At 42.3% G+C, this 25,464-nt stretch overlaps 3 protein-coding genes across 6 annotated transcripts in view; 1 reads left to right on the top strand and 2 right to left on the bottom strand.

The window, feature by feature from the left end:
- The window catches only part of LOC118386623 (sphingosine-1-phosphate transporter MFSD2B-like), a 30,912-nt gene extending 25,936 nt beyond the window's left edge, over window positions 1-4,976 (bottom strand). Inside the window, exons 1-3 of the mRNA XM_052523938.1 lie at window positions 4,777-4,976; window positions 4,315-4,518; window positions 3,451-3,815 (exon numbers count right to left, since the gene is read on the bottom strand). Coding sequence (XP_052379898.1) covers window positions 3,451-3,537 — 87 coding nt within the window. The 5' untranslated portion in view covers window positions 3,538-3,815; window positions 4,315-4,518; window positions 4,777-4,976. The remainder of the gene's footprint in view (window positions 1-3,450; window positions 3,816-4,314; window positions 4,519-4,776) is intronic.
- Window positions 4,977-6,531: 1,555 nt separating this feature from the next.
- On the bottom strand, window positions 6,532-18,605 carry ubxn2a (UBX domain protein 2A). 3 transcript variants are annotated; one of them, XM_052523941.1, is made up of 7 exons: window positions 18,471-18,605; window positions 15,581-15,646; window positions 15,384-15,498; window positions 15,139-15,248; window positions 14,800-14,937; window positions 14,412-14,573; window positions 6,532-7,464 (listed from the first exon to the last, which is right to left on the bottom strand). In XM_052523941.1, exons 1-7 carry the CDS (start codon window positions 18,500-18,502, stop codon window positions 7,281-7,283), a joined length of 807 nt encoding a protein of 268 aa, XP_052379901.1. In that variant the 5' UTR covers window positions 18,503-18,605; the 3' UTR covers window positions 6,532-7,280. The 3 variants fall into 3 exon arrangements, with proteins under 3 accessions (XP_052379901.1, XP_035631069.1, XP_035631070.1); XM_035775176.2 differs by lacking the exon at window positions 18,471-18,605 and adding an exon at window positions 16,207-16,359; XM_035775177.2 differs by lacking the exon at window positions 18,471-18,605 and adding an exon at window positions 16,207-16,298 and having other exon boundaries at window positions 15,384-15,484.
- Window positions 17,390-25,464, top strand: part of atad2b (ATPase family AAA domain containing 2B) — a 155,282-nt gene continuing 147,207 nt past the window's right edge. The window contains exon 1 of one of the 2 annotated variants that reach the window (XM_052523939.1): window positions 17,390-17,686. In XM_052523939.1, coding sequence (XP_052379899.1) covers window positions 17,588-17,686 — 99 coding nt within the window. In that variant the 5' untranslated portion in view covers window positions 17,390-17,587. The remainder of the gene's footprint in view (window positions 17,687-25,464) is intronic. The other variant, XM_052523940.1, reaches the window with a different exon arrangement.

Raw genomic sequence — 25,464 nt, forward strand, 5'->3', positions numbered from 1 at the left:
CTCTTACTCTCTCTTACTCTCTCTCTCTCTCTCTCTCTCTTACTCTCTCTCTCTCTCTCTTACTCTCTCTCTCTCTTACTCTCTCTCCCTCTTACTCTCTCTCTCTCTTACTCTCTCTCTCTCTTACTCTCTCTCTCCTACTCTCTCTCTCTCTCTCTCTCTCTCTCTCTCTCTCTCTCTCTCTCTCTCTCCCCTCCCTCTCTCTCTCTCTCTACTAACCTTTGTTGTTTCCATACAGTACGGTCGTGTCCGGTTTAGCCCACCGCCTACAGCTATAGGCTTTTCAGGCGTTATGAAAGAAAGAAATCACCAAAACAGCCACCGACTAACCACAGACCGAAGCCCATCAAAACACACTGTCATTATCTGGCTGATGACATTTTATTGTCCTCTTTCTTCTCCTCATGAAAACATTGATGGTTTCCAGAATGACAATTACCAGGAGGGAGCTGTGTAATTATTTAAACACAGCAAGACTAGCGGGTCAGAGTAAGTAAAGAGTAGCATGTGGATCAACTTCATAAGTCTCAGTCTGGCCTATGGTGGTCTAGTGGTCTAGGCTGCTGCCTCCAGATCACATGTATCACCACAGCATGGGTTCCAATCTGGCTCACTGCTATTTCAGCACTCTCAATCTACATTTCCCACTGTTGCTCCTCTATCCAATAAAACACGTACTTCAAAAAAAACTATTGGTCTCTCCTTCAAAACTCTCAGTATATACTCCACTCTCATCCCCTCACTCCAATTATATTTGAATGGGGAGATTAGAAGAGTATTTGGTGTCACGAGAGAGAGAATGCTGGTTAACGGATGTTGGGTGAAAAATACTGTCTATACACGGTCTGTACCAGATCAGTGATGTCTTGGTTCAATATCAAGTGTATCTATTACTTTTTACCCTCATCTGCACTACAGCTAGGAATATAGTTGGGCTTGACGTCACTGTTTGTATCCCCACAACAAATTCCACATTGAGGGGGTAAACCCAGACAAAAGAGAGGTCATATCATTTTAGTATCTCAGTATGTAGGCTCTTTCTTTGTACAAGGAGGTTAAATAGCTCACCGGTCATCAAACAACAACACAAAATCTCAACTTTATACCAGATAGTCAGTGCCTGATAGCATTCATTAGTGGTGCTTGCCTCGCTTTACCTATACACTCTTAAACAGTGAGAGAGAGAGAGAGAGAGAGAGAGAGAGAGAGAGAGAAGAGAGAGAGAGAGAGAGAGAGAGAGAGAATCTGACTACAGTGTGACTACAGTCTGTTTTACTGCGGCCTTATCACTGCAGACGTAAACAGGATATCCCTCCCCTGTCTGGACTCACGTTATCTAGCTTCCTATAAATGCACACACATCCACGCACACAACACAGCCCCTCAGAGAGAACAGACCCTCAGCAAACTGTGGCCCTGGGAAAATGGGGCTAATTCACAAAGTGAATTACTGTGGGGTGGGATGGAAGCGCCTCTGGAGACTTGCCTTTATGTTTTAAAGAGGACCTTAGCTACGAGCTGACTGTGATGCACACAGAGGATGAGTAAGGAATAGTGAGTAGGGAATTCTGAGCCAAAATGTTTTATGCATTCCTTCTAAAACCACTGTGACCATTCCTATTAGACTGAGTGTGTAGCATACTGTATGTATATATGTGAAAGATAAAGCCGGTTGGATAAAGAAATAAAGCTGGTGTCCAGGTGTACTAAATGTTTACTGACAGTAGATTTCTTCAAACATTTTGATATTATTTCATGGTATTATTTTATTTTATGGTATTATATTACTGACAGATTTCCTGATGTGTGTGTGTTAGCGGTAGGATGGAACCAGAGTGTGATGTTCTGGCCTCTGTGATGCCACGGTATGCACAGAGCTGGCATACAGACTTTCCCAAGGATTACTACACGTAAGATACCTAGTTATGATAATTCCGAGAGCACTTGAACACAATAATCACAGAGAAGCTAAACAAGACCATCTCCTCTACTGCCTGGAGTTGTCAGCTGTGATCGGGTGATAGAACACCAGGATGCCTGACTGAAGCTAAAGGACTCACAATGACAGTTGACCCATTAGGGTCTTGAGTCTCCTCTGTTGCAGACTCTGGTTTTGCTTCTTTAGCATCTATAATTCACCCAGGCCCCATAAGGGCCATGCTGTACACACACACACACGCGCGCGCGCGCACATGCACACACACACGCACACGCACACGCACACACACACACACACACACACACACACACACACACACACACACACACACACACACACACACACACACACACACACACACACAGAGAGCTCAAGGTCACGCTGCATCCATTCTTTCAGAAAAGCTATGTAAATATTGCATTGCTTCTCTTCAATACCTATTCACTGAAATAGGATAGCATTAAACACATTGATGAGTTCTAAAAAGTGTGATTGCCGTCTGTCATTGCCTTGCCTTTAAGCGCTGCTGGGCATGTGTGATGGTATACCATCAGTAAGTAAGCATTCCATTTACTCACCCGAGTACACGGCTACACACACACACACACGCACATGCACGCACGCACACATGCACGCACACACACACACACACACACACACACACACACACACACACACACACACACACACACACACACACACACACACACACACACACACACACACACACACACACACACACACACACACACACTCACACACACACACACTCTCTCTCTCTCACACACACACACACACACACACACACACACACACACACACACACACACACACACACACACACACACACACACACACACACACACACACACACACACACACACACACACACACACTCTCTCTCTCTCACACACACACACATACACATACGCACACGCACACGCACACACACACACACACACACACACACACACACACCACATTCTTTCTTATGGCAGTAATGCAGTCAGTTTTACTGGTACCAAAAGGCATTCAGGGTGAGCATACAGCAAAGTCATTCATCCAAGACTGGATGTGACGGAGAAAGAGAGAAACGTCCTCTATTTCTAGTCATAAAATGTAGTACAATCACAATCAGACTGATTTTCAACTGAACTAACTCCTTGCCCTCAGTCTCTCAGATATCCAGTGCTTGACTTGGGTAGGAGCTCACCGGAATTGAGTACTGGCAGCTCAACATTTCTACTTCTTGAGTTCCTGCACTTCTTATAGAATATTAGCTCAAAAGTATTGTGGTGTTCCTGCACCTAAACATAAACAGTATCCTCACTCTAAATGAGTACCGGCACATATTTCAGTCAAAGTCAAGAACTGCTGATATCCAGCCACGGCAGAACAGCAAGACAGATACCCACAAAACAAAGGAACATGAATGTCACTGAGCTGTCAGACAGTCCAGGGGTAAACTAGCCAACTGATTCAAATGAGTGAATAAAAGCAGTGTTCCTTACCTGGTGGAGGGGCTTGGTGAAGGATGGCTCTGGGGGCTTGAGGGGCTTTCCGGCTGGGGTATGGGATATGTTTTCTCCCTTCGCCATGTTGCCTCCAAGTGTCACTCTGAGTGTTTGTGTGAATGCAAGTGTATGTGTGTGTCCCCGAGTCTGAAAGTATCTGTGTGACTAAGTCTGAGTGTATGTGGTGTGTGTCTGAGTGGGAGTGTGATTGTGTGTGTTTGGGTGTGTCTCTAAGTATGTGTGTGACTCTAGGTGACGGCCAGGGACGAGCTGGTGATCTTGTGTATGTCGGGAGGACCTGAGGCTGCCCACTTCATCTGCCACTCACACACTGCCCTGTGCTCAGTGCTCTGGGGCTGGAACTGAGACCGAAAGGAAGGGCACAGTTAGGCAAGCGGTCCCACAGATAAACACACACACACACACACATCCCAGCACACACACACATTCATAATCCTATTGTTCACATTGGTTTCTCTCAGAGCGCTCCCCTATTTGCTCCCCCATTTCTCACCCTGATCTCTATTATTTCACATGTATTTATGTCAGCCAGCAATGCTACATCCCATGAATACATCTAATTCATAAGAGATGCAATGTCTCTCTGTACCATTACTCAAAGAGGATAAAGAATAAGTGATGCCCCAAATTGGTAGACAATTACATTGAAATACGCTTGCAACTAATATTTGTGTTTATGAGTCTAACTAAACAGACATTCATTCTCACTCTACCATAGCAGTTTTGTCATAAGTGAGTACATCGCCTACCACATCAAACCTCTATCAATATCTCAATCACATCCCATATAAACAAGCAATAACACTATAATGAAAAAAGAGAAGACTGTATTGGCTTTACCTGAGTGATGATGGAGAAGAGTAGATTAAAGGCGTTCAGGCAGTCAGTGAATCGCGGGCTCAGAGAGCGAGAGTCACAGGGAGACAGTTTCCAGCAGCAGGTCAGGAGACTGCGGTGTTTGACAGACACTGCCGTTCCACTTCACTCAACAGACCTCACAGCGGGACCTGCGCCATTCAGTGGTCAACAGCGGTAACGTAGTCACTGGCGGTGATAATAACAATGACATTAGTCTTTACAGGTTTATGACATAGAGGTATTGCATATAATGAAACAGAGGTTGTTCGAACATGCTCCTTATTGTGGAAAGATAGCTAATTCAGTTCTTAGGATGACTGATAAAAATGGTTTGACCTTAAAGAAAAAGCTGTTCTCAAAGACCCCCCCCCCTTTTCAGTCTGTAATGACAATGAAAATTAAACATCTATATGTGATTAATGATACATTGCACATGACACTAACATTGTTGTCTGGTGACATTTTTGGCGTGGCTATCTAGCTATCATAACAGTGTACTTTTCCCACAGTGAAAATCTGTCATATTAAAATATCTTCTTCCTCCTTGCATCCGTGCTATGTGATGCTGGCACCTGACCAAACCATAATGACACCAAACCCGAGTGACAGTTGGCTGGATCGGTTTCCCATGCGGACCAGAAGCACGGTGTTGTTGTAGAGGTGATAGCATAGGAATGCGTAATATGTTGCCCGGTTTCATGGGATGATAGACACCTGACTGTGACGTAGCCCTAAAGTGCATTATGTGATTAACTGGGACAGGGATAGGCGCTGAGTATCAGTGTGTGACTAGAGGGGACCAGTGCCGCGGGAGAGAGACAATGCTGCGGAGCTCTCATGCTGCGAGTTTCAAATAACTCATGAACTAAGTCACCATCATACCTTATAGGCACAATGGTATGATTACGCGCGCGCGCGCACACACACACACAAGTTTATACAGTTTATAGGTCTCCGTCTGAGCACGATTCATTAACACATATGAAGATTGTGTGTGTGGATGTGTGAATGTCTGTCGGGGAGTGTGCGTAACTGGTCAGTCCAGTTCAAGTGTTCAGCAGTCTGAACACACAGGCCTATAATAAACATTTACCGGTAGGACTATCCCATGCTTTTTAGATTGTTAGAGGTTAATCTCACTCAATAGTGTTTGTCCGGCGATTCCTTCAGAGCACAAGCAGTCCCACAGAAGACTCCCGTCTCTTCTCCTCTCCTTTCTCATCCTCTTCGCAGAATATCTTCTTTCACAAAAGTGCAGCAAGCCTCTAACCGCAGAGCAGAGTCCACTTACCTGCATTCTCTCAGAGACTCTGCCAGCTGCCAGGGCCCAGAAACAGAGAACCCAGCCAAACCCTCCAGACTTCTTCACACATTCCAAACATTCGCCTCTGAAAGATATCACAATCGGGAAATCGCTCATATGAGCCGCATTACTCCATACATGTTTCAGATAATGCTAAATAATGCGTGAAGAGGAATGCGCAAATGAAAGGTTGTTTGGCTTAGATAAAAAGCCCCTTTTGGAAAGAAATATATGGGACGTAATTCCAGACGTGCTTAGTGTTATTAAATATGTTAAGAGAGGAAATGCGTTCTCTTTTACTCCAGGATTTCGCTGGCAGGCCGCTATGCCAGAAGAGCACACGGTGAGACAAAGAAAATACCTAGGCCTATGTCGGGTTTTAGGCCTAATGATGATCAAAATATTGACAGATTCAATGTCCAAGGTATTTCCAGCTGTGTCTACTCTGCCCCCCTCTTATATTGACCACCCCAGGACTCACATTACTCTCCTTGAGTGTTCTTCTCTCTCATGTCTCCTGTGGTCCTTGTGGCTTCAAATATTGAAAATGGATAATGGTATTCATCTTGCCATGACCAGGCAGAGCCCGTGGAGAGAACAGGACACACACACACACACCAGCACACTGACCTCACTCAAGTGGAAAACCACAAGGCATGTGAAGTGAAAATGGAGTCTCATTATAGAATGCACCAATGTAAGATGCTCTGGATTAGATCATCTTCTAAATGACTAAAATGGCAATTAAAGCTATTTCACCACACCAAATATATTGTATGTATATATTTTATGTAAAACGGTTAGTAGTCAAGGAATCCCTTCCTAAAAAAAATTGTACAACTAAACTTTTCATTACCAGTTGAGAAAAGGTCTAAAGCAGCAAGAAAATGATTGGATAGTTGAAGGACGTAGTTTATTATTGATCAGGAAGTAAGCAGGTGTGGTGCATAGTGTACTGTACATTTAAAGACATGGAATCAGTTTCCATGTGTGAGGTCTATACTTTTGTTTCAAAGTACATTTGTTTAAGACTACCATGAAACACAGTGACCCTGATTTAGCCCACTGCAGTCAAATGTTAAATGTGATTGCACCTTTTCCATAAAGACAGAATGATGATGCAGAATGTTTTCTTGACGCACGCTAGACTATAGCCGCTTAATAACCACCAATCAAACACAACATTAATACACTTTAAAATAGTGCACAACATTCACAGTGTATTCCATATCGTTGGTAATAGTTACAGAATAGGAAGACATGTTCAGCTTAGGGAACATTTTACAGGACTGATTGATAGACACATAGGAAGATACGGCTGAATTGGCTGTGGTGGGTTTTCATCACATTGCTAGAGCGGTAGTGGAGGCAGTTGGAGCCCTGTTGATGGTCAAGGAGTGATGTGAGACGTCAGCAGCTACAGAGGAAAGAGGGGAGTACAGGAGGCTTGGATGAATATAAGGGGGGCTGTGACTGGGGATTGGGAGCAACATCTCCACCCTGGACAGACCAGAGGGACTACTGTGTATGAGTATTGCCTTCACTTCAGGAGTGAACTAAGAGGGATGTTTCTGTTGGGAAAAGGGTCTGTGTGACCAGTGGGTGGGATTTCAGGGTCTCTGTGAATGTTCCAATTGGTCAGGACTCAGGAGTGTCCGAAGGGGGCCTCTGTGTTGAGGGGCCTCTGGACGATGACAGCATTAGCTAGGTCCGCCTGCTCCAGACTTAGCTCCTCCTCCCGGAGCTCGCGGAAAGGAAGTGAGGTGGTCAAGATGAAAGGTGAGCCGTTCCTCTGACAGCGCTGGACATAGTCGTGAACGTCACTAATCCTGAGGAGGACACAACACAGAGATGAGCTCACACATACAGACGCATAGAGAGAATCATGCAGGCACACAAAATTAGCATTGGCAAACAATTCTGTGAATTCAGAAATTCGTTAAATAAATAATTATTATCACTTATTCGCAAACTGTGTCTCGGAACAACATAACAGGAAAATAGTCAAGTATTTCCCCTACAAAACATCTACACACCATTGCTCTCTATACCAGTGGTTCCCAAACGGTGGGGCGCAATTTCGAAATTGGGTTGTGCATCATTAGTTTTCCTCCTGTCATGTAAGTCATTGCATATTTTAGAGAGCCATTTAGAACTTGTCAGAAAATGTCCAGAACAACTAGCCCACATCAGCTTACGTTTTTTAGCCCATAGATTTTGTTACGTTTGAGTCACTGAAATATACATTGAATAAACATGAATTGCTTACAGAATTGCAAGAAATAAGCTTTAAAACATGCAAAATGTTCTCTACGACAACAAGAGGGGTGTGAACAGTTTGTGTCATGAACAGTGTGTGTGCCCATAGAAATAGGTTTGTTGCGTACCCACGCGCAAGGGGGAGCACAGGATGTTCCCCAATGCTGGAAGGGAGGCCTGAGTGAAAAGGTTTGGGTACCCCTGCTCTATACCACTATATATGCGACTTGTTTCAAGAACCTGTGTATGTCACACATCACGACTTCAAAATAGAGGCATTTAAAGTTTTGAATCTATTTTTTGTACGCGTTTCTTGGCAGAAATACATTCAGGAACATGAGAACTTTCATGTGCCTTAATAATAACAAACTTGAATGCCATCTGTAAATATACACTACCGTTTAAACGTTTGGGGTCACTTAGAAATGTCCTTGTTTTTGAAAGAAAAGCACATTTTTTGTCCATTAAAATAACATCAAATTGATCAGAAATACAGTGTAGACATTGTTAATGTTGTTCATGACTGTTTTTTATGGAATATCTACATAGGTGTACAGAGGCCCATTATCAGCAACCATCAATCCTGTGTTCCAATGGCACGTTGTGCTAATCCAAGTTTATCATTTTAGATTTTTTTAAATAATTTTATAAGTTTATAATTTTTTCTATTTGATCATTAGAAAAACCTTTTGCAATTAAGGACAGCACAGCTGAAAACTGTTGTTCTTTATTTACTAGAAAGCTAAAATTATGTTAAAAGATACACAAAAACACATTCTAGGCTATTGATTAGAACTTAGTATAATGGGCCAACACACTATGGCGCGTGTTACCCAAAATGGGGATTTAAAAGAGAGAAAAAGAGAAAGTACACAAGAGAAATATACATGTGGGTGCATTTGTCAGCTATGCTTATTTTAACCCTAGCCTTGCCCCAAACTGCCGCTCTTATGGGTCAGAATATAATGATGTAATTACGTGTGGGAGGTCTCAGATGGGAAGCTCCGCGTGGGTCGTTTAGGCTTCTCAATGACGCACTTCTCCGGCGCAACTATCTGGTCGTCCACACGATGTCAGTGTCCTTTTGGTCCGATTCCTCGCCCTTGCGGGGCTCTTCTGAGGGCAGACAGCTCTGTAGCTCAGAGTTCACAGCGTAGGAATGAAACAGTGTAGATACCACGATTCCATGGAGTGGAGGTTAGGTGGTCTGGCTTGAATTCACCCACTTAGACACAGCTACTCATCAGTAGCTTGGGTAGAAAAATATTTCTTTGTCTTCAACCTTGGGTTGAGTTTTGGGTTCGTTGACTTTTTAGACCTCGGCTGCAGCTTGGGTTACTTAGTCTGATATGTTAATTCTTCACTCACATGTCTTATACCCTAGGGTCAGAAGTGGGTGTAACCACCTTTAGGGCAATTCTCAGAACGTACCAAGTTAAGAGGCAAGGTCTAGATTTTACTCAAATCCAATTTTAGACAACTAACTTCACATTTCATCTTTACCAAAACATTCTCTTTGATTTGGACATTTTCCACACAGCGTACAATGTATAAACACCAAGCATATCCTAGGAAAACTCCTACAGTTACAATGTTTTCGTAATAACGTCATCTATTAACCTTTACTAACAAAACAAAAAAATGACATACATTTTCATATTCCATCTATCATCATGACCACCATTGTGCCTGACGGAAACCATTGTTCCAAAGTCCCTTTATTGCATGTTTAATGTTCTGAGGTTGGTTCTCTATAGTGAGAGGACACAGGAATGTTGTCTATGGCCCAAGATTTACCAGGGGCGTGAGGGGTCATGAAACCCCCACATCTTCAGACCCCTAGATCTCGCCTCCTCTGTTGGGGTTGAGAGATAATCTGTAGGGTTGTGGTCTCCTTGAACCTGATCAGGACAGTCATGACAGAACCTTTGCTATGAAACTCTAAATTGAGCTCAGGTGCATCCTGTTTCCATTGATCATCCTTGAGCTGTTTATACAACTTGATTCCAGTCCACCTGTGGTAAATTCAACTGATTGGACATAACATATAAGGTCCCACAGTTGACAGTGCACGTCAGAGCAAAAACCAAGATATGAGGTCGAAGGAATTGTCCATAGAGCTCCAAGACAGAATTGTGACGAGGCACAGATATGGGGAAGGGTAACAAAACATGTTCTGAAGCACTGAAGGTCCCCAAGAACACAGTGGCCTCCATCATTCTTAAATGGAAGAAGTTTGGAACCGACCAAGACACTTCCTAGAGCTGTCCTCCCAGCCAAACTGAGCAATCGGGGGAGAAGGGCCTTGGTCAGGGAGGTGACACCAAGAACCCGATGATCACTGTGACAGAGCTCCTCTGTAGAGATGGGAGAACCTTCCAAAAGGACAACCTTCTCTGCAGCACTCCACCAATCAGATCTTTATGGTAGTGTGGCTAAACAGAAGCCACTCCTCAGTAAAAGGCACATGACATCCTGATTGGAGTTTGCCAAAAGTCACCTAAAGACTCTCGGACCATGAGAAACAAGACTCTCTGGTCTGATGAAACCAAGATTGAACTCTTTGGCCTGAATGCCAAGTGTCATATCAAACATCTCCAATCCAAAAATCAAATCTAGAGTCAGCTTTTTATTTCGCAACAAAGCCTCCTTCACTCACGCCGCAAAACTGACTATCCTACCGATCCTCGACTTCGGCAATGTCATCTACAAAATAGCTTCCAATACTCTACTCAGCAAACTGGATGCAGTTTATCACAGTGCCATCCGTTTTGTTACTAAAGCACCTTATACCACCCACCACTGCGACCTGTATGCTCTAGTCGGCTGGCCCTCGCTACATATTCGTCGCCATACCCACTGGCTCCAGGTCATCTACAAGTCCATGCTAGGTAAAGCTCCGCCTTATCTCAGTTCACTGGTCACGATGGTAGCACGCACTCCAGCAGGTGTATCTCACTGATCCTCCCTAAAGCCAAAACCTAATTTGGCCGCCTTTCCTTCCAGTTCTCTGCTGCCTGCGACTGGAACGAATTGCAAAAATCTCTGAAGTTGGAGACTTTTATCGCCCTCACCAACTTTAAACATCTGCTATCTGAGCAGCTAACTGATCGCTGCAGCTGTACATAGTCCATCGGTAAATAGCCCACCCAATTTACCTACCTCATCCCCATACATTTTATATTTATTTACTTTTCTGCTCTTTTGCACACCAGTATCTCTACCTGCACATGTTCATCTGATCATTTATCACTCCAGTGTTAATCTGCTAAATTGTAATTATTCCCTCCTATGGCCTATTTATTGCCAACCTCCTCATGCCTTTTGCACACAATGTATATAGATTATTTTTTTCTACTATGTTATTGACTTGTTTATTGTTTACTCCATGTGTAACTCTGTGTTGTTGTCTGTTCACACTGCTATGCTTTATCTTGGCCAGGTCGCAGTTGCAAATGAGAACTTGTTCTCAACTAGCCTACCTGGTTAAATAAAAGGTAAAAAAAAATGTTTTTCAAAGACTGGAAGAAACCTGGCACCACCCTTACGGTGAAGCATGGTGCTGGCAGCATCATCATGCTGTGGGGATGTTTTTCAGCGGCAGGGACTGGGAGACTAGTCAGGATCGAGGGAAAGATGAACGGAGCAGAGTACAGAGACCCTCGTTGACAACCTGCTCGTTGACAATCCCGATCAAACATCTCTGGAGAGACCTGAAAATAGCTGTGCAGCAACGCTCCACCATCCAACCTGACAGAGCTTGAGACAATCTGTAAGTAGAATGGGAGAAACTCCCCAAATACAGGTGTGCCAAGCTTGTAGCGTCATAGCCAAGACGACTCGAGGCTGTAATTGCTGCCAAAGGTGCTTCAACAAAGTACTGAGTAGTAATGGGTCTGAATACTTACTTAATGTGATATTTCAGTAGTTTTTAAAAATACATTTGCTAAATATTCTAAAAACCTGTTTTTGCTTTGACATTATGGGCTATTGTGTGTAAATTGATGAGGGAAAAAACTATTTAATCCATTTTAGAATGAGGCAGTAAGGTAACAAAATGTGGAAAAAGTCAAAGGGTCTGAATAATTTCTGAATGCACTGTATATAGTAAACAAGATCTCATATTGATACGAAGCCCCATAGGGAGCCCATACTTCTCTCCCTGTCTCGCTCAGCTAACCGTTACATAATAAATCATGCATATCAGTTATGCAATCCCTTTCTAGGGATCGTATAGATCTAACACTGTCACATCAGGTTTTCTGCAGTCAGCAGGCCCGATGCAGCAGGAGACAGAACACATGAGACAGAAATAGAATGTAAAAAATGGACATACCGGTATTTCTTCTCCTCACAACCAATATGGAACATTGACTTGAATTGGAGTGCCTGTTTTGGGAATTCTAATTATATGATATACAATTGAAGTCGGAGGTTTAAATACACTTAGGATGGAGACATTAAAACTCGTTTTTCAACCACTCCACAAATTTCTTGTTAACAAACCATAGATTTGGCAAGTCGGTTAGGTCATCTACTTTGTGCATGACACAAGTAATTTTTTCCAACAATTGTTTAACAGACAGATTATTTCACTAGCACAATTCCAGTGGGTCAGATGTTTACACTAAATTGACTGTGCCTTTAAACAGCTTGGAAAATTCCAGAAAATGATGTCATGGCTTTAGATGCTTCTGATAGGCTAATTGACATCATTTGAGTACCTGTGCATGTATTTCAAGGCCTACCTTCAAACGCAGTGCCTCTCTGTTTAACATCATGGGAAAATCAAAATAAATCAGCCAAGACCTCAGAAAAAAATCGGTTCATCCTTGGGAGCAATTTCCAAATGCCTGAAGGTACCACGTTCATCTGTACTAACAATAGTACGCAAGTATAAACACCATGGGACCACGCAGCCATCATACCGCTCAGGAAGGAGACGCGTTCTGTCTCTTAGAGATGAACTTACTTTGGTGCAAAAAGTGCAACTCAATCCCAGAACAACAGCAAAGGACCTTGTGAAGATGCTGGAGGAAACAGTATCTATATCCACAGTAAAATGAGTCCTATATCCACATAACCTGAAAGGCCGCTCAGCAAGGAAGACGCCACTGCTCCAAAATTGTCATAAAAAATCCAGACTACGGTTTGCAACTGCACATGGGGACAAAGATCATACTTTTTGGAGAAATGTCCTCTGTTCTGATGAAACAAAAATAGAACTGTTTGGCCATAATGACCATTGTTATGTTTGGAGGAAAAAGGGGGTGGCTTGCAAGCTGAAGAACACCATCCCAACCGTGAAGCACAGGGGTGGCAGCATCATGTTGTGGGTGTGCTTTGCTGCAGGAGGGACTGGTACACTTCACAAAATAGATGGCTTCATGAGGAAGGAAAATTATGTGGATATATTGAAGCAACATCCCAAGACATCAGTTAAAGCTTCGTCACAAATGGGTCTTCCAAATGGACAATGACCCCAAGCATACTTCCAAAGTTGTGGAAAAATGGCTTAAGGACAACAAAGTCAAGGTATTGGAGTGGCCATCACAAAGCCCTGACCTCAATCCTATAGAAAATGTGTGGGCAGAGCTGAAAAAAGTGTGTGCGAGCAAGGAGACCTAGAAACCTGACTCAGTTACACCAGCTCTGTCAGGAGGAATGCGCCAAAATTCACCCAACTTATTGTGGGAAGCTTGTGGAAGGCTACCTGAAACGTTTGACCCAAGTTAAACAATTTAAAGGCAATGCTACTAAATAGTAATTGAGTGTATGTAAACTTCTGACCCACTGGGAATTTGATGAAAGAAATAAAAGCTGAAATAAATAATTTTCTCAACTATTATTCTGACACTTCACATTCTTAAAATAAAGTGGTGATCCTAATTGACCTAAAACAGGGATTTTTACTAGGGTTAAATGTCAGGAATTGTGAAAAACTGAGTTTAAATGTACTTGGCTAAGGTGTATGTAAACTTCTGACTTCAACTGTAACATGATGCTCTGTGCTAGGGGATAACATGGCCCATGTACAGAGTCAGGCACGCTAGATCAAGCGAGGATGAATATGAACGATTATGTCATGGTCAGTAGGATAACCTTAAAAGACCTGGCTTATTCAGTGTACTGAGCTTATAAGAATCATGGATGTAAGGATCAACTGCTTCGGCAGGGCACTTTAGGACAGACACATTCCTATACAGTGAGTTCCTCTACTGTTATAAAGGGAAAATTCACTCAAAACAAAAAATATCAAAATATAGTTTATTAGTTCACTGTTGATACAAACTTGACTGCTGACATGTTTGACTGCTGACAATATATATATATATATATATATATATATATATATATATATATATATATATATTTATATATTTATTGCATGTCAGTAGTCAAGTTTTCAAGATATTGGACTTTCAAGAAGCAAAGTTTCACTGACCACATTTTGCGTTTTGACAAAATATTGTTTTTGTGTGGATAGTATGAGGGGTTATATCAGTGTAATATTTACCTGTGTGATAGGTTGAACCTCTGCACCAACCTCCTGCCGTCAGCCAACCAGATTTGCAGAGAGGTGACAGGGAGGCCGTGGTCCAGTGTTATCATGGGGATCGGGAGGAACTCCCCCTCCTCGTGCACCGATGGAGACCGGACCACTACTCTGGGAGCAACACTGGACACACACGCACACACAGTCAACTCTTTGAAGATGTCATATGACAAAGCTTTGAAGATGTTTTAGTGTGACAACTAGTGCTATAATATAGCATGACACAACCACCAAGGAAATTGCAAGAACTTCTGACTGAGCCGTCTCACCTGCCCAGCCTTCTTCTCTCTCCCTGTCAGTCAGTCAGTCAGTCTGTCCGTCCATCTATCTGTCTCATTGCATGTCTCACCTGCCCAGCCTGTACCCTGGCCCACTGAAGGGGTGAAAGGTCTTCTTCCTGGGAACATACGCCTCCTCTGTTAGATCCTCTACATTCACCTCCAGTTCCTCCTCCTCTGCCCTGCTCTCCAACTCCACAGGCAGCTCACTGGAACCAGTCAGACAGGCATGTTAACCAACCAATCAATCAATACATTTTACAGAGAGAAGAACAAAACTGGTAGATAAATCAGCAAGGAAAGGGGAGGGGTGGATGGGAAAATCAGGATCAGGAAAAAAGCTAAAGTATATATAGATGGGATATTTGATCAATTAACCTAGTATATTAAAGTAAGAATAGTTCCCATACCCTCGTTTGATGGCTTCCAGGAAATCTTGGTTCTCCTGTACAGAGTAGCTCCTGAACTCCTCGTCATTCAGGGTGAAGCCATCCTTCCACAGTCTCACCACCACCTTCACCTTGAACATCCACCACCACAGGACAACCACAGACATCAACAGGATGAATGTGTATGAGTATTGATCATAACAATATAATAGGGTTGAGAGATACTGCAGACTCTAGATGCAGGAACTTCCTGTTTGTTTCCTGACCTTTGAGCCTCCAGAGGCAACATTGCTGATTTTCTCCACCTCATCCAGAAGATCCTCCACAGAGAAACTTCTTCTTATAGGAACCTCCTCTTCCTCGTTCTCTGTACCATCACACCTGGCACAATTATGAAGGTAACTGATAAAAGTGACTTCCAAATGTGTAAGTCCTTGGGTGTTAGTTCTTTCAGATCACTCACCAGGTATCATCTTTGTCACTCCCTCTTGTGTCAATGTCTTTCATGATGTGTTCTGCTGTTGTCCATCTGACAAAACACATCAGGGCAAGAAAACTCTGACATGAAGAATATGCAATATCACTTGTTGTGATGCTTTTTAGACAGCAGTTGGAACAAATATATAATCAATATCATCATATCATTCCATAATTTTAAAAGGCACAATATAGGCATGCTCAAGTGCCAAATCAGACTATTAACAATTTGTTTTGATAGATCACGACACGACAGTTCAATCGACTTAGCCATGCAATTGTAGGCTTAAATAAAACCACTGAAAGCCCGGATCTATTGAGAATGTAGGCCTACTATCTAGGCTACAAAATACAAAATAGTAGTTCCTGCCTGTGATTAATAGATCGAAATATTAGTTTGCACAATATATATTTATATCACCTTTATCAAATATCACACGGATTCACACACACATTTCAACATGCGACAGAATTACATAAGGCGCGTCTGGCAGACAACGTATTTTGCAACTGTGATTCCCTGAAAATATATGCCTAAAATGCATCGCTCATCGAGTTGTGATTACATATTAGCGTTTGCACAGAAATAGGCTATACATATCATTGTTTTACCAGTTCGTGTTCTCGTCTTAATCATGGGCTGCCAGGCTACAGCCAAGTTTCTGATGAGCAATTTCTTTGACGTCAGCGCGGTCTCTGCGCTCCAGCTGCCGTAATGTTTTCACTAGAAGCTCACTTGAAGCGTTCACGTAATAGTCGAACCTAGAAAACTCGCTTACTAACTGGTTGTAGTTAAACATGTGCGGCGTTCAACCAGTTAGCAAGTCGAAAATGTCCGAGATTCCTGGTTCCGGCTATCACGTGAACGCGGCATTTGGTTTGGCCTTTGTGGTGCTGACTGAGCACTACCTGCTTTCTTTTGGTAGTAGTTTCAGACTGAAATAGACTATTTAATACTTTATAAACAAGAAATACCCTATGCCATACTGTAGGCTAATGGAGGTGTTTGTGATTCATGGTATGTTGTGCATAGTTAAAGAAATGTTTAGCATGATAGGAATATTCTCAGTTTTTTGTTAGACTTTTAGCTATTAGCTAGACCCATCCATCACACGTTCAACAAGAACAAAACAGATGGTCAGCTCCGTTGGCCAACACCGGTAGTATTCACCCTCTCTCTTACACACACACGATGCATATGGTGTTGCTGTGTGGCCTATAAGCACAGTGAGTCAGAGACACTTTCAGAATTTTAGCAATTTGCTTGATGAAAGAGTAGAACATTCTACTGATTTCCCGTGCAAAATAAACATTGCTAAACAGTCTGTTAAGAAATTAATTACAGGTAGGCTACTACAATGAACAATGAATCAGTTATTTGCATGTTCATCATTTCCGTCCAGTTGTGCTCTGGCTGCAAACCAAAACAACAGCTGCACGCGCGCACGTGGCTCGACTGTAAATTGCAGACAGCAGGAGACATTTATCATTTTATCAAGTGAAATATCATATTTAATCGAATAAACTCAGTAGTATCAGTTCATTATTCTTAAACGAGACCATTAAATAACCGTTACATTTTACAAGAAAATGTCCGTTATACTAGCTACAAGTAATTGGTTTAAAAACAGTAAAATACGAACGTTTTTGGAAAACTGAAATGACTTGACTTCAGTCAGATTATATAGCTAGCCAGTTGTAGTAGAGTAGAGTGGCAACCCCCCCCCCCCAGAAAAAAATATATATATTTGTGTGATATGGCTACATGCAACTATTTCAATTAAACGTTTGATGTATCCTCATCAAATAACAAAACGTTGGTATTTCTGAAGTCTAGTCCCTGGACTGACAAGCATTGCAAAGCGGAAGTGGTCCGCGAGCGAATTTTGCCAGGAGAACTAGCGAAAGAGAAATGGCGCTTCAATGCCGTGCTCACTGAGGCAGTCTACAGACGGATAGACAGACTAAACAAGTGCAAATAAACTGAAAAATCATGGTGAACACAAGAAAGAGCTCTCGGCATGAGCCGAGCACTCTCTTCATCTCGTCCAGGACCCGATCTTCCGCCAGGAATGAAGAACATGAAGAACATGTAAGCGGGTTATTTTCTCCACTGCCCAGCAAGCTATGCTAGCTAGCTTTGGCCTCAAGCCGGTTCTCATTACTTTTTTCTTTTTTTTAAAAGTGTACAATATTTGACACCAACATCATTTATTTTACGAATACATGTGGCTTTGCATGCATTAATTAAAAAGGTTGCCATTAACACGAACGGCATTGCTTGACTGATAGCTTGCAGGTTAGCGCGTTGCTAGCTCCAAGTTGAGTTCCCTTTGTGTTGCCCCTGCTACAGTCTACCGCACTGGCCCACCGACTGGCAGGAAAGACTGCTAGCTTGCATGTCTTGGTGTGTACTCGACAGCTTAAAACAAAGAGACACGGGGCAGTTGACGTGTTGAACGTTATCGATAAGCATGTTGTATTGCAAACCGTGTTTATCGCTATATGTAAAGAAATGACAGGCTATTGCTAGCTAGCTTGTTGTGGGGGAAGGGAACCCTTGTGATTCACAACAGTTGACGTTAGCTCGCTTTATTTAGCTAGCTAGCTTGAAGTTGAATTCGCTGAACTTTTTTGTTTGTAAAAAAACTTGAAGTGAACAACTATACGGGCTACTGTTGACTTAATATTAAGGGGGTTTAGTTTATTGCAGTTTAAAATAGTATGCTAAAGATTAAATTGTTAATGTCGGATTTGAAGCATTATGTCACAACAATAACGATCCAAAATGTAAACAATGATGTACCAACGTATACGTAAATGTAGCCAAGATGTTGTGAATACAATTACACATTGCAAAATTAATATTTGCTTACCCTCTTGAGTGTTTTACTGATTTATTGTCCATTTGAAACTTAACGTTAGTTACTCTGTCATGATAATCGAAATATGTCTTCAATTGTGCAACAGGTTGTTCTGTGTTGAATACATTTAAACTTTCCAGTTTGACTCACTAGGTTTGAGATTATACCTGAATATAGTCTACAGTCCGGCAGATGGCGATATTGAGTCATTCCATTTTACCGTCCAATTGGCTATACTGTCCTATCCCATGTGGACGCTTTGTACATAAAACACTCTCCATTCAGGCTACAAAGGCGTCGATTTCCTGCTTAACTGTAATGACGAGAAGGCGAAAAATATGTGCGTTAAAAAAAAAAAAATGAAACAGCATTTTCCTCCTCCATGCTTTGTGGCTAATGCTACTTCCTGACATTGTGTACAGCATTCGGACCAAGTGTAAACAACAGACTGCTGCAACCTGATTGGCTGAACACCGTACACAACAACGGGACTAGCATTTAGCCACTAGAAGGGTGGTGGAAAATTGAGTTTCCTAAAGTATGCATATTTTCCCTGTTTTCCCACCTTCTCGCCATTAAATCAAGTTTAAGGAGCCTGAATGTAGAATGTTTTAAGTACGAAACGGCTGCATGGATTCCCATTGGACAATAAGATGACTTAATATTGATAAGATGAAACGACTTTTGGGTTAACCTTGAAAATATGCACTGTACTGTTAATTTATTTTAAATTAAGGAAATTAGTCTTTAAATTAAATTCTGTTTATTATCGCCATTTGACAACAAAAACCAGGACAAACAGATCTGGAGTCAGGATAGTGGTTCCAGTCCTTTATAGGTGCCCCATTTTTCTGGTATGGCTGCAGTGCAGTCTCACCTCAATAACAGTGACAGTTTTGACAGGTAAGTATTCAAAGGAGCGCAGACACAAGACGGGCTGGGTGGAACAGTGAGAGAGAGAGAGCAAGTGTGAATGGAATGCTGAGTGAAAGATTGAACAGAACACAGTCCTTACGTACAGTCATTGTGATGCACATTTCTCCTTGTCTCATCTGGGTGATAGTCAGACTAGTCTCCCTGTAGGCTGCTAGCAGTGGTGTATGGCATCAGACAGGCTATTGTGTTGTATCAATAAGGAAGGGAGGCTTACAGACTAAATGACATACAAGTACCAAGGACATGGCATCTTTATCCTCCTCAGTGGGGTATGGTTCAGTAGGCCTGGGAATTGCCAGGGACCTTAGGATACAATATTATCCAAGTAATTTTATTTGTCACATGCTTTGTAAACAACAAGTTTAGACAAACAGTGAAATGCTTACTTAAAGGGTACTTCCCAACAATGCAGAGGAAAAAAGGAATAAGTACAAAATGAGGAATGATAATTTGGCTGTATACACGGGGTACCAGTAATAAGTAGAAGTGTAGGGGTGCAAATTAATTGAGGTTGATATGTACAGTTGAAGTCAGAAGTTTACATACACCTTAGCCAAATACATTTAAACTCAGTTTTTCACAATTCCTGACATTTAATCCTAGTAAAAATTCCCTGTCTTAGTTCAGTTAGGATCACCACTTTATTTTAAAATGTGAAATGTCAGAATAATAGTAGAGTGATTTATTCAAGCTTTTATTTCTTTCATCACATTCCCAGTGGGTCAGAAGTTTACATACTCAATTAGTATTTGGTAGCATTGCCTTTTTAAATGGTTTAACTTGGGAGAAATGTTTCAGGTTTCTTTCCAAAAGCTTCTCACAATAAGTTGGGTGAATGTTGGCCCATTCCTCCTGACAGAGCTGGTGTAACGGATTCAGGTTAACAGGCCTCTTTGCTCACACACGCCTTCAGTTCTACCCACATCTTTTCTATAGGATTGAGGTCAGGGCTTTGTGATGGCCACACCAATACCTTGACTTTGTTGTCCTTAAGCCATTTTGCCACAACTTTGGAAGTATGCTTGGGATCATTGTAAATTTGGAAGACCCATTTGTGACCAAGCTTTAACTTCCTGACTGATGTATTGGGATGTTGCTTCAATATATCCACATAATTTTCCTGCCTCATGATGCCATTTGTTTTGTGAAGTGCACCAGTCCCTCCTGCAGCAAAGCACCCCCACAACATGATGCTGCCACCCCTGTGCTTCACGGTTGGGATGGTGATCTTCGGCTTGCAAGCCTCCCCCTTTTTCCTCCAAACATAATGATGGTCATTATGGCCAAACAGTTCTATTTTTGTTTCATCAGACCCGAGGACATTTCTCCAAAAAGTATGATCTTTGTCCCCATGTGCAGTTGCAAACCGTAGTCTGGCTTTTTTATGGCGGTTTTGGAGCAGTGGCTTCTTCCTTGCTGAGCGGCCTTTCAGGTTATGCCGATTTATATGACTAGTTTTACTGTGGATATAGATACTTTTGTACCATTTTCCTCCAGCATCTTCACAAGGTCCTTTGTTGCTGTTCTGGGATTGATTTGCACTTTTCGCACCAACGTACGTTCATTTCTTGGAGCCAGAATGCATCTGATATGACGGCTGTGTGGTCCCAGGGTATTTATACTATACGTACTATTGTTTGTACAGATTAACGTGTTACCTTCAGGAGTTTGGAAATTGCTCCCAAGGATGAACCAGACTTGTGGAGGTCTGACATTTTTTTTCTGAGGTCTTGGCTGATTTCTTTTGATTTTCCCATGATGTCAAGCAAAGAGGCACTGAGTTTGAAGGTAGGCCTTGAAATACATCCACAGGTACACCTCCAATTGACTCCAATTATATCATTTTCTGGAATTTTCCAAGGTGTTTAAAGGTACAGTCAACTTAGTGTATGTACACTTCTGACCCACTGGAATTGTGATACAGTGAAATAATCTGTCTAAACAATTGTTGGAAAAATTACTTGTGTCATGCACAAAGTACATGTCCTAACCGACTTGCCAAAACTAGAGTGGAGTGGTTGAAAAACAAGTTTTAATGACTCCAACCTAAGTGTATGTAAACTTCCGCTTTCAACTGTACATATAGGTAGGGAAAAAGTGACTAGGCAATGGGATAGATAATAAATAATAACGGCAGTGTAAGTGATGAGTCAAAAGAGATTAGTGCAAAAAGGTTCATTGCAGATATTCCAGGTAATTACTGGTAAAGTAGTTTGCAGTCTTATAGCTTGGCGGTAGAAGTGTTTCAGGGTCCTGTTGGTCCCAGAATTGGTGCGTCAGTACCACTTGTTGTGTGGTAGCATAGAGAACAGTCTATTACTTGGGTGGATGGAGTCTTTGACAACTTTTTTGTGCCTTCCTCTGACACTGCCTGGTATAGAGGTCCTGGATGGCAGAGCTTAATATAATAATAATAATATATGCCATTTAGCTGACGCTTTTATCCAAAGCGACTTACAGTCATGTGTGCATACATTCTACGTATGGGTGGTCCCGGGAATCGAACCCACTACCCTGGCGTTACAAGCGCCATGCTCTACCAACTGAGCCACAGAAGGACCCAGTGATGTACTGGGCTGTCCGCACTACCCTCTGTAGCTCCTTGCGGTTAGATGCCGAGCAGTTGTCATACCAAGCAGTGATGCAGTCAGTCAAAATGCTCTCAATGGTGCAGCTGTAGAACTTTTTGAGCACCTGGGGGCCCACGCCAAATCTTTTCTGCCTCCTGAGGGGGAAGAGGTGTTGTCATGCCCTCTTCACGAGTGTGTTGAATGTGTGTGCACCATAATGATGGTGTTGGAGTTGTGCGCGGCTACGCAGTCGTGGGTTAAGAGGAAGTACAGTAGGGGACTAATCACGCACCCCTGAGGGGCCCCTATGTTGAGGGTCAGCCTGGCGTATGTGTTGCCTACTCTCACCACCTGGGGGCGGCCCGTCAAGTGATTCAGTTGCAGAGGGAGGTGTTTAATCCCTGGGTCCTTAGTTTAGTGATGAGTTTACAGGACACAATGGTGTTGAATAGTCAATGAACAGCATTCTCACATACAGTGGGGAGAACAAATATTTGATACACTCCCGATTTTGCAGGTTTTCCTACTTACAAAGCATGTAGAGATCTGTAATTTTTATCATACTTCAACTGTGAGAGACGGAATCTAAAACAAAAATCCAGAAAATCACGTATGATTTTAAAGTAATTAATTTGCGTTTTATTGCATGACATAAGTATTTGATTACCTACCAACCAGTAAGAATTCCGGCTCTCACAGACCTGTTACTTTTTATTTATTAATCCCTCCTGTTCTCCACTCATTACCTGTATTAACTGCACCTGTTTGAACTCGTTAGCTGTATAAAAGACACCTGTCCACACACTCAATCAAACAGACTCCAACCTCTCCACAATGGCCAAGACCAGAGAGCTTTGTAAGGACATCAGGGTTAAAATTGTAGACCTGCACAAGGCAGGGATGGGTTACAGGACAATAGACAAGCAGCTTGGTGAGAAGGCAACAACTGTTGGCACAATTATTAGAAAATTAAAGAAGTTCAAGATGACGGTCAATCACCCTCGGTCTGCGGCTCCATGCAAGATCTCACCTCGTGGGGCATCAATGATCATGAGGAAGGTGAGGGATCAGCCCAGAACTACACTGCAGGACCTGGTCAATGACCTGAAGAGAGCTGGGACCACAGTCTCAAAGAAAACTATTAGTAACACTACGCTGTCATGGATTAAAATCCTGCAGCGCATGCAAGGTCCCCCTGCTCAAGCCAGCGCATGTCCAGGCCCATCTGAAGTTTGCCAATGACCATCTGGATGATCCAGAGGAGGAATGGGAGAAGGTCATGTGGTCTGATTAGATGAAAATAGAGCTTTTTGGTCTAAACTCCACTCTCTGTGTTTGGAGGAAGGATGAGTACAACCCCAAGAACACCTTCCCAACCATGAAGCATGGAGGAGGAAACATCATTCTTTGGGGATGCTTTTCTGCAAAGGGGACAGGACGACTGCACCGTATTGATTGGAGGATGGATGGGGCCATGTTTCGCGAGATCTTGGCCAACAACCTCCTTCCCTCAGTAAGAGCATTGAAGATTGGTCGTGGCTGGGTCTTCCAGCATGACAACAACCCGAAACACACGGCCAGGGCAACTAAGGAGTGGCTCCGTAAGAAGCATCTCAAGGTCCTGGAGTGGCCTAGCCAGTCTCCAGACCTGAACCCAATAGAAAATCTTTTGAGGGAGCTGAAAGTCCGTATTGCCCAGCGACAGCCCCGAAACCTGAAGGATCTGGAGAAGGTCTGTATGGAGGAGTGGACCAAACCTGCAGTGTGTACACACCTGGTCAAGAACTACAGGAAACATATGATTTCTGTAATTGCAAACAAAGGTTTCTGTGCCAAATATTAAGTTCTGCTTTTTTGATGTATCAAATACTTATGTCATGCAATAAAATGCAAATTAATGACTTAAAAATCATACAATGTGATTTTCTGGCATTTTTGTTTTAGATTCCATCTCTCACAGTTGAAGTGTACCTATCATAAAAATTACAGACCTCTACATGCTTTGTAAGTAGGTAATCCTGCAAAATCGGCAGTGTATCAAATACTTGTTCTCCCCATTGTAGATATTCCTTTTGTACAGGTCGAGAAGGGCAGTGTGGAATGCAATAGAGACTGCGCCATCTGTGGATCTGTTGGGGATGTATGCGTATTGGATTGGGTCCAGGGTGTCTGGGAGGATGGTGTTGTGAGCCATGACCATAATTTCAGATGAGAGTGCTATGGGGCGATAGTCATTTAGACAGGGTACCTTGGGGTTCTGGGGCACCGGAGGAGAGGTTTATGGTCAGATTTGCCAAATTGAGGGAGAGTTTGTATGCGTGTCCGTGTTTGAAGTGAAGGTGATCTAGAGTTTTATTTCCGCCTCTAGTTGAACACGTGACATGCTGGTAGAAAGTAGGTGGAAACAGGTTTCAGTTTTTATACATTAAGTCACCGGCCAGTAGGAGCGCCGCCTCTGGGTGAGCATTTTCTTGTTGGCTTACGGCCCTATACAGCTTGTTGAGTGTGGTCTTAGTGCCAGCATCAGTTTGTATTGGTAAATAGATAGCTACAAAAATGTAGATAAACTCTTTGTAAATAGTGTGGTCTATCATGAGGTGTATATATATATATATATATATATTTTTAAATTGAACCTTTATTTAACTTGGCAAGTCAGTTAAGAAAAAATCGTATTTACAATGACGGCCTACCCCGGCCAAACCCGGACTACGTTGGGCCAATTGTGCACCTCTCTATGGGACTCCCAATCACATCCGGATGTGATTCAGTTTGGATTCGAACCAGGGACTGTAATGACGCCTCTAACACTGAGATGCAGTGCCTTAGACCACTGCTCCACTTTGGAGCCCTAACTCAGGTGAGCAGAACCTTGAGACTGGAGGTCGGACTATTTTAATTAGGGCCAATATCAAGTTTTCATAACAATCGGTAATCGGCATTTTTGGACGCCGATTACATTGCATTCCACGAGGAAACTGCGTGGCAGGCTGACCACTTGTTACGCAAGTGCAGCAAGGAGCCATGGTAAGTTTCTAGCTAGTATTAAACTTATCTTATAAAAAACAATCAATCTTCACAATCACTAGTTAACTACACATGTTTGATGATATTACTAGGTTAACTATATGGTGCCTGTTAATTTATCATTGATTTACAGCCTACTTCACCAAAACGGGGAATGAATTAACAAAAGCTCATTCATGAAAAAAGCACAATCATTGCACAAATGTACCTAACCATAAACATCAATGCCTTTCTTAAAATCAATACAAAGTATATATTTTTTAAACCTGCATATTTAGTTAAAATAAATTAATGTTAGCAGGCAATATTAACTAGGGAAATTGTGTCACTTCTCTTGCGTTCATTGCACATAGATTCAGAGTATATGTAACAGTTTGCGCCGCCTCGCTATTTGCGAACTAATTAGCCAGAATTTTACATAATTATGACATAACATTGAAGGTTGTGCAATGTAACAAGAATATTTAGACTTG

This window comes from Oncorhynchus keta, chromosome 8 (genome assembly GCF_023373465.1).
Source record: "Oncorhynchus keta strain PuntledgeMale-10-30-2019 chromosome 8, Oket_V2, whole genome shotgun sequence".
Lineage (NCBI taxonomy): Eukaryota > Metazoa > Chordata > Actinopteri > Salmoniformes > Salmonidae > Oncorhynchus > Oncorhynchus keta.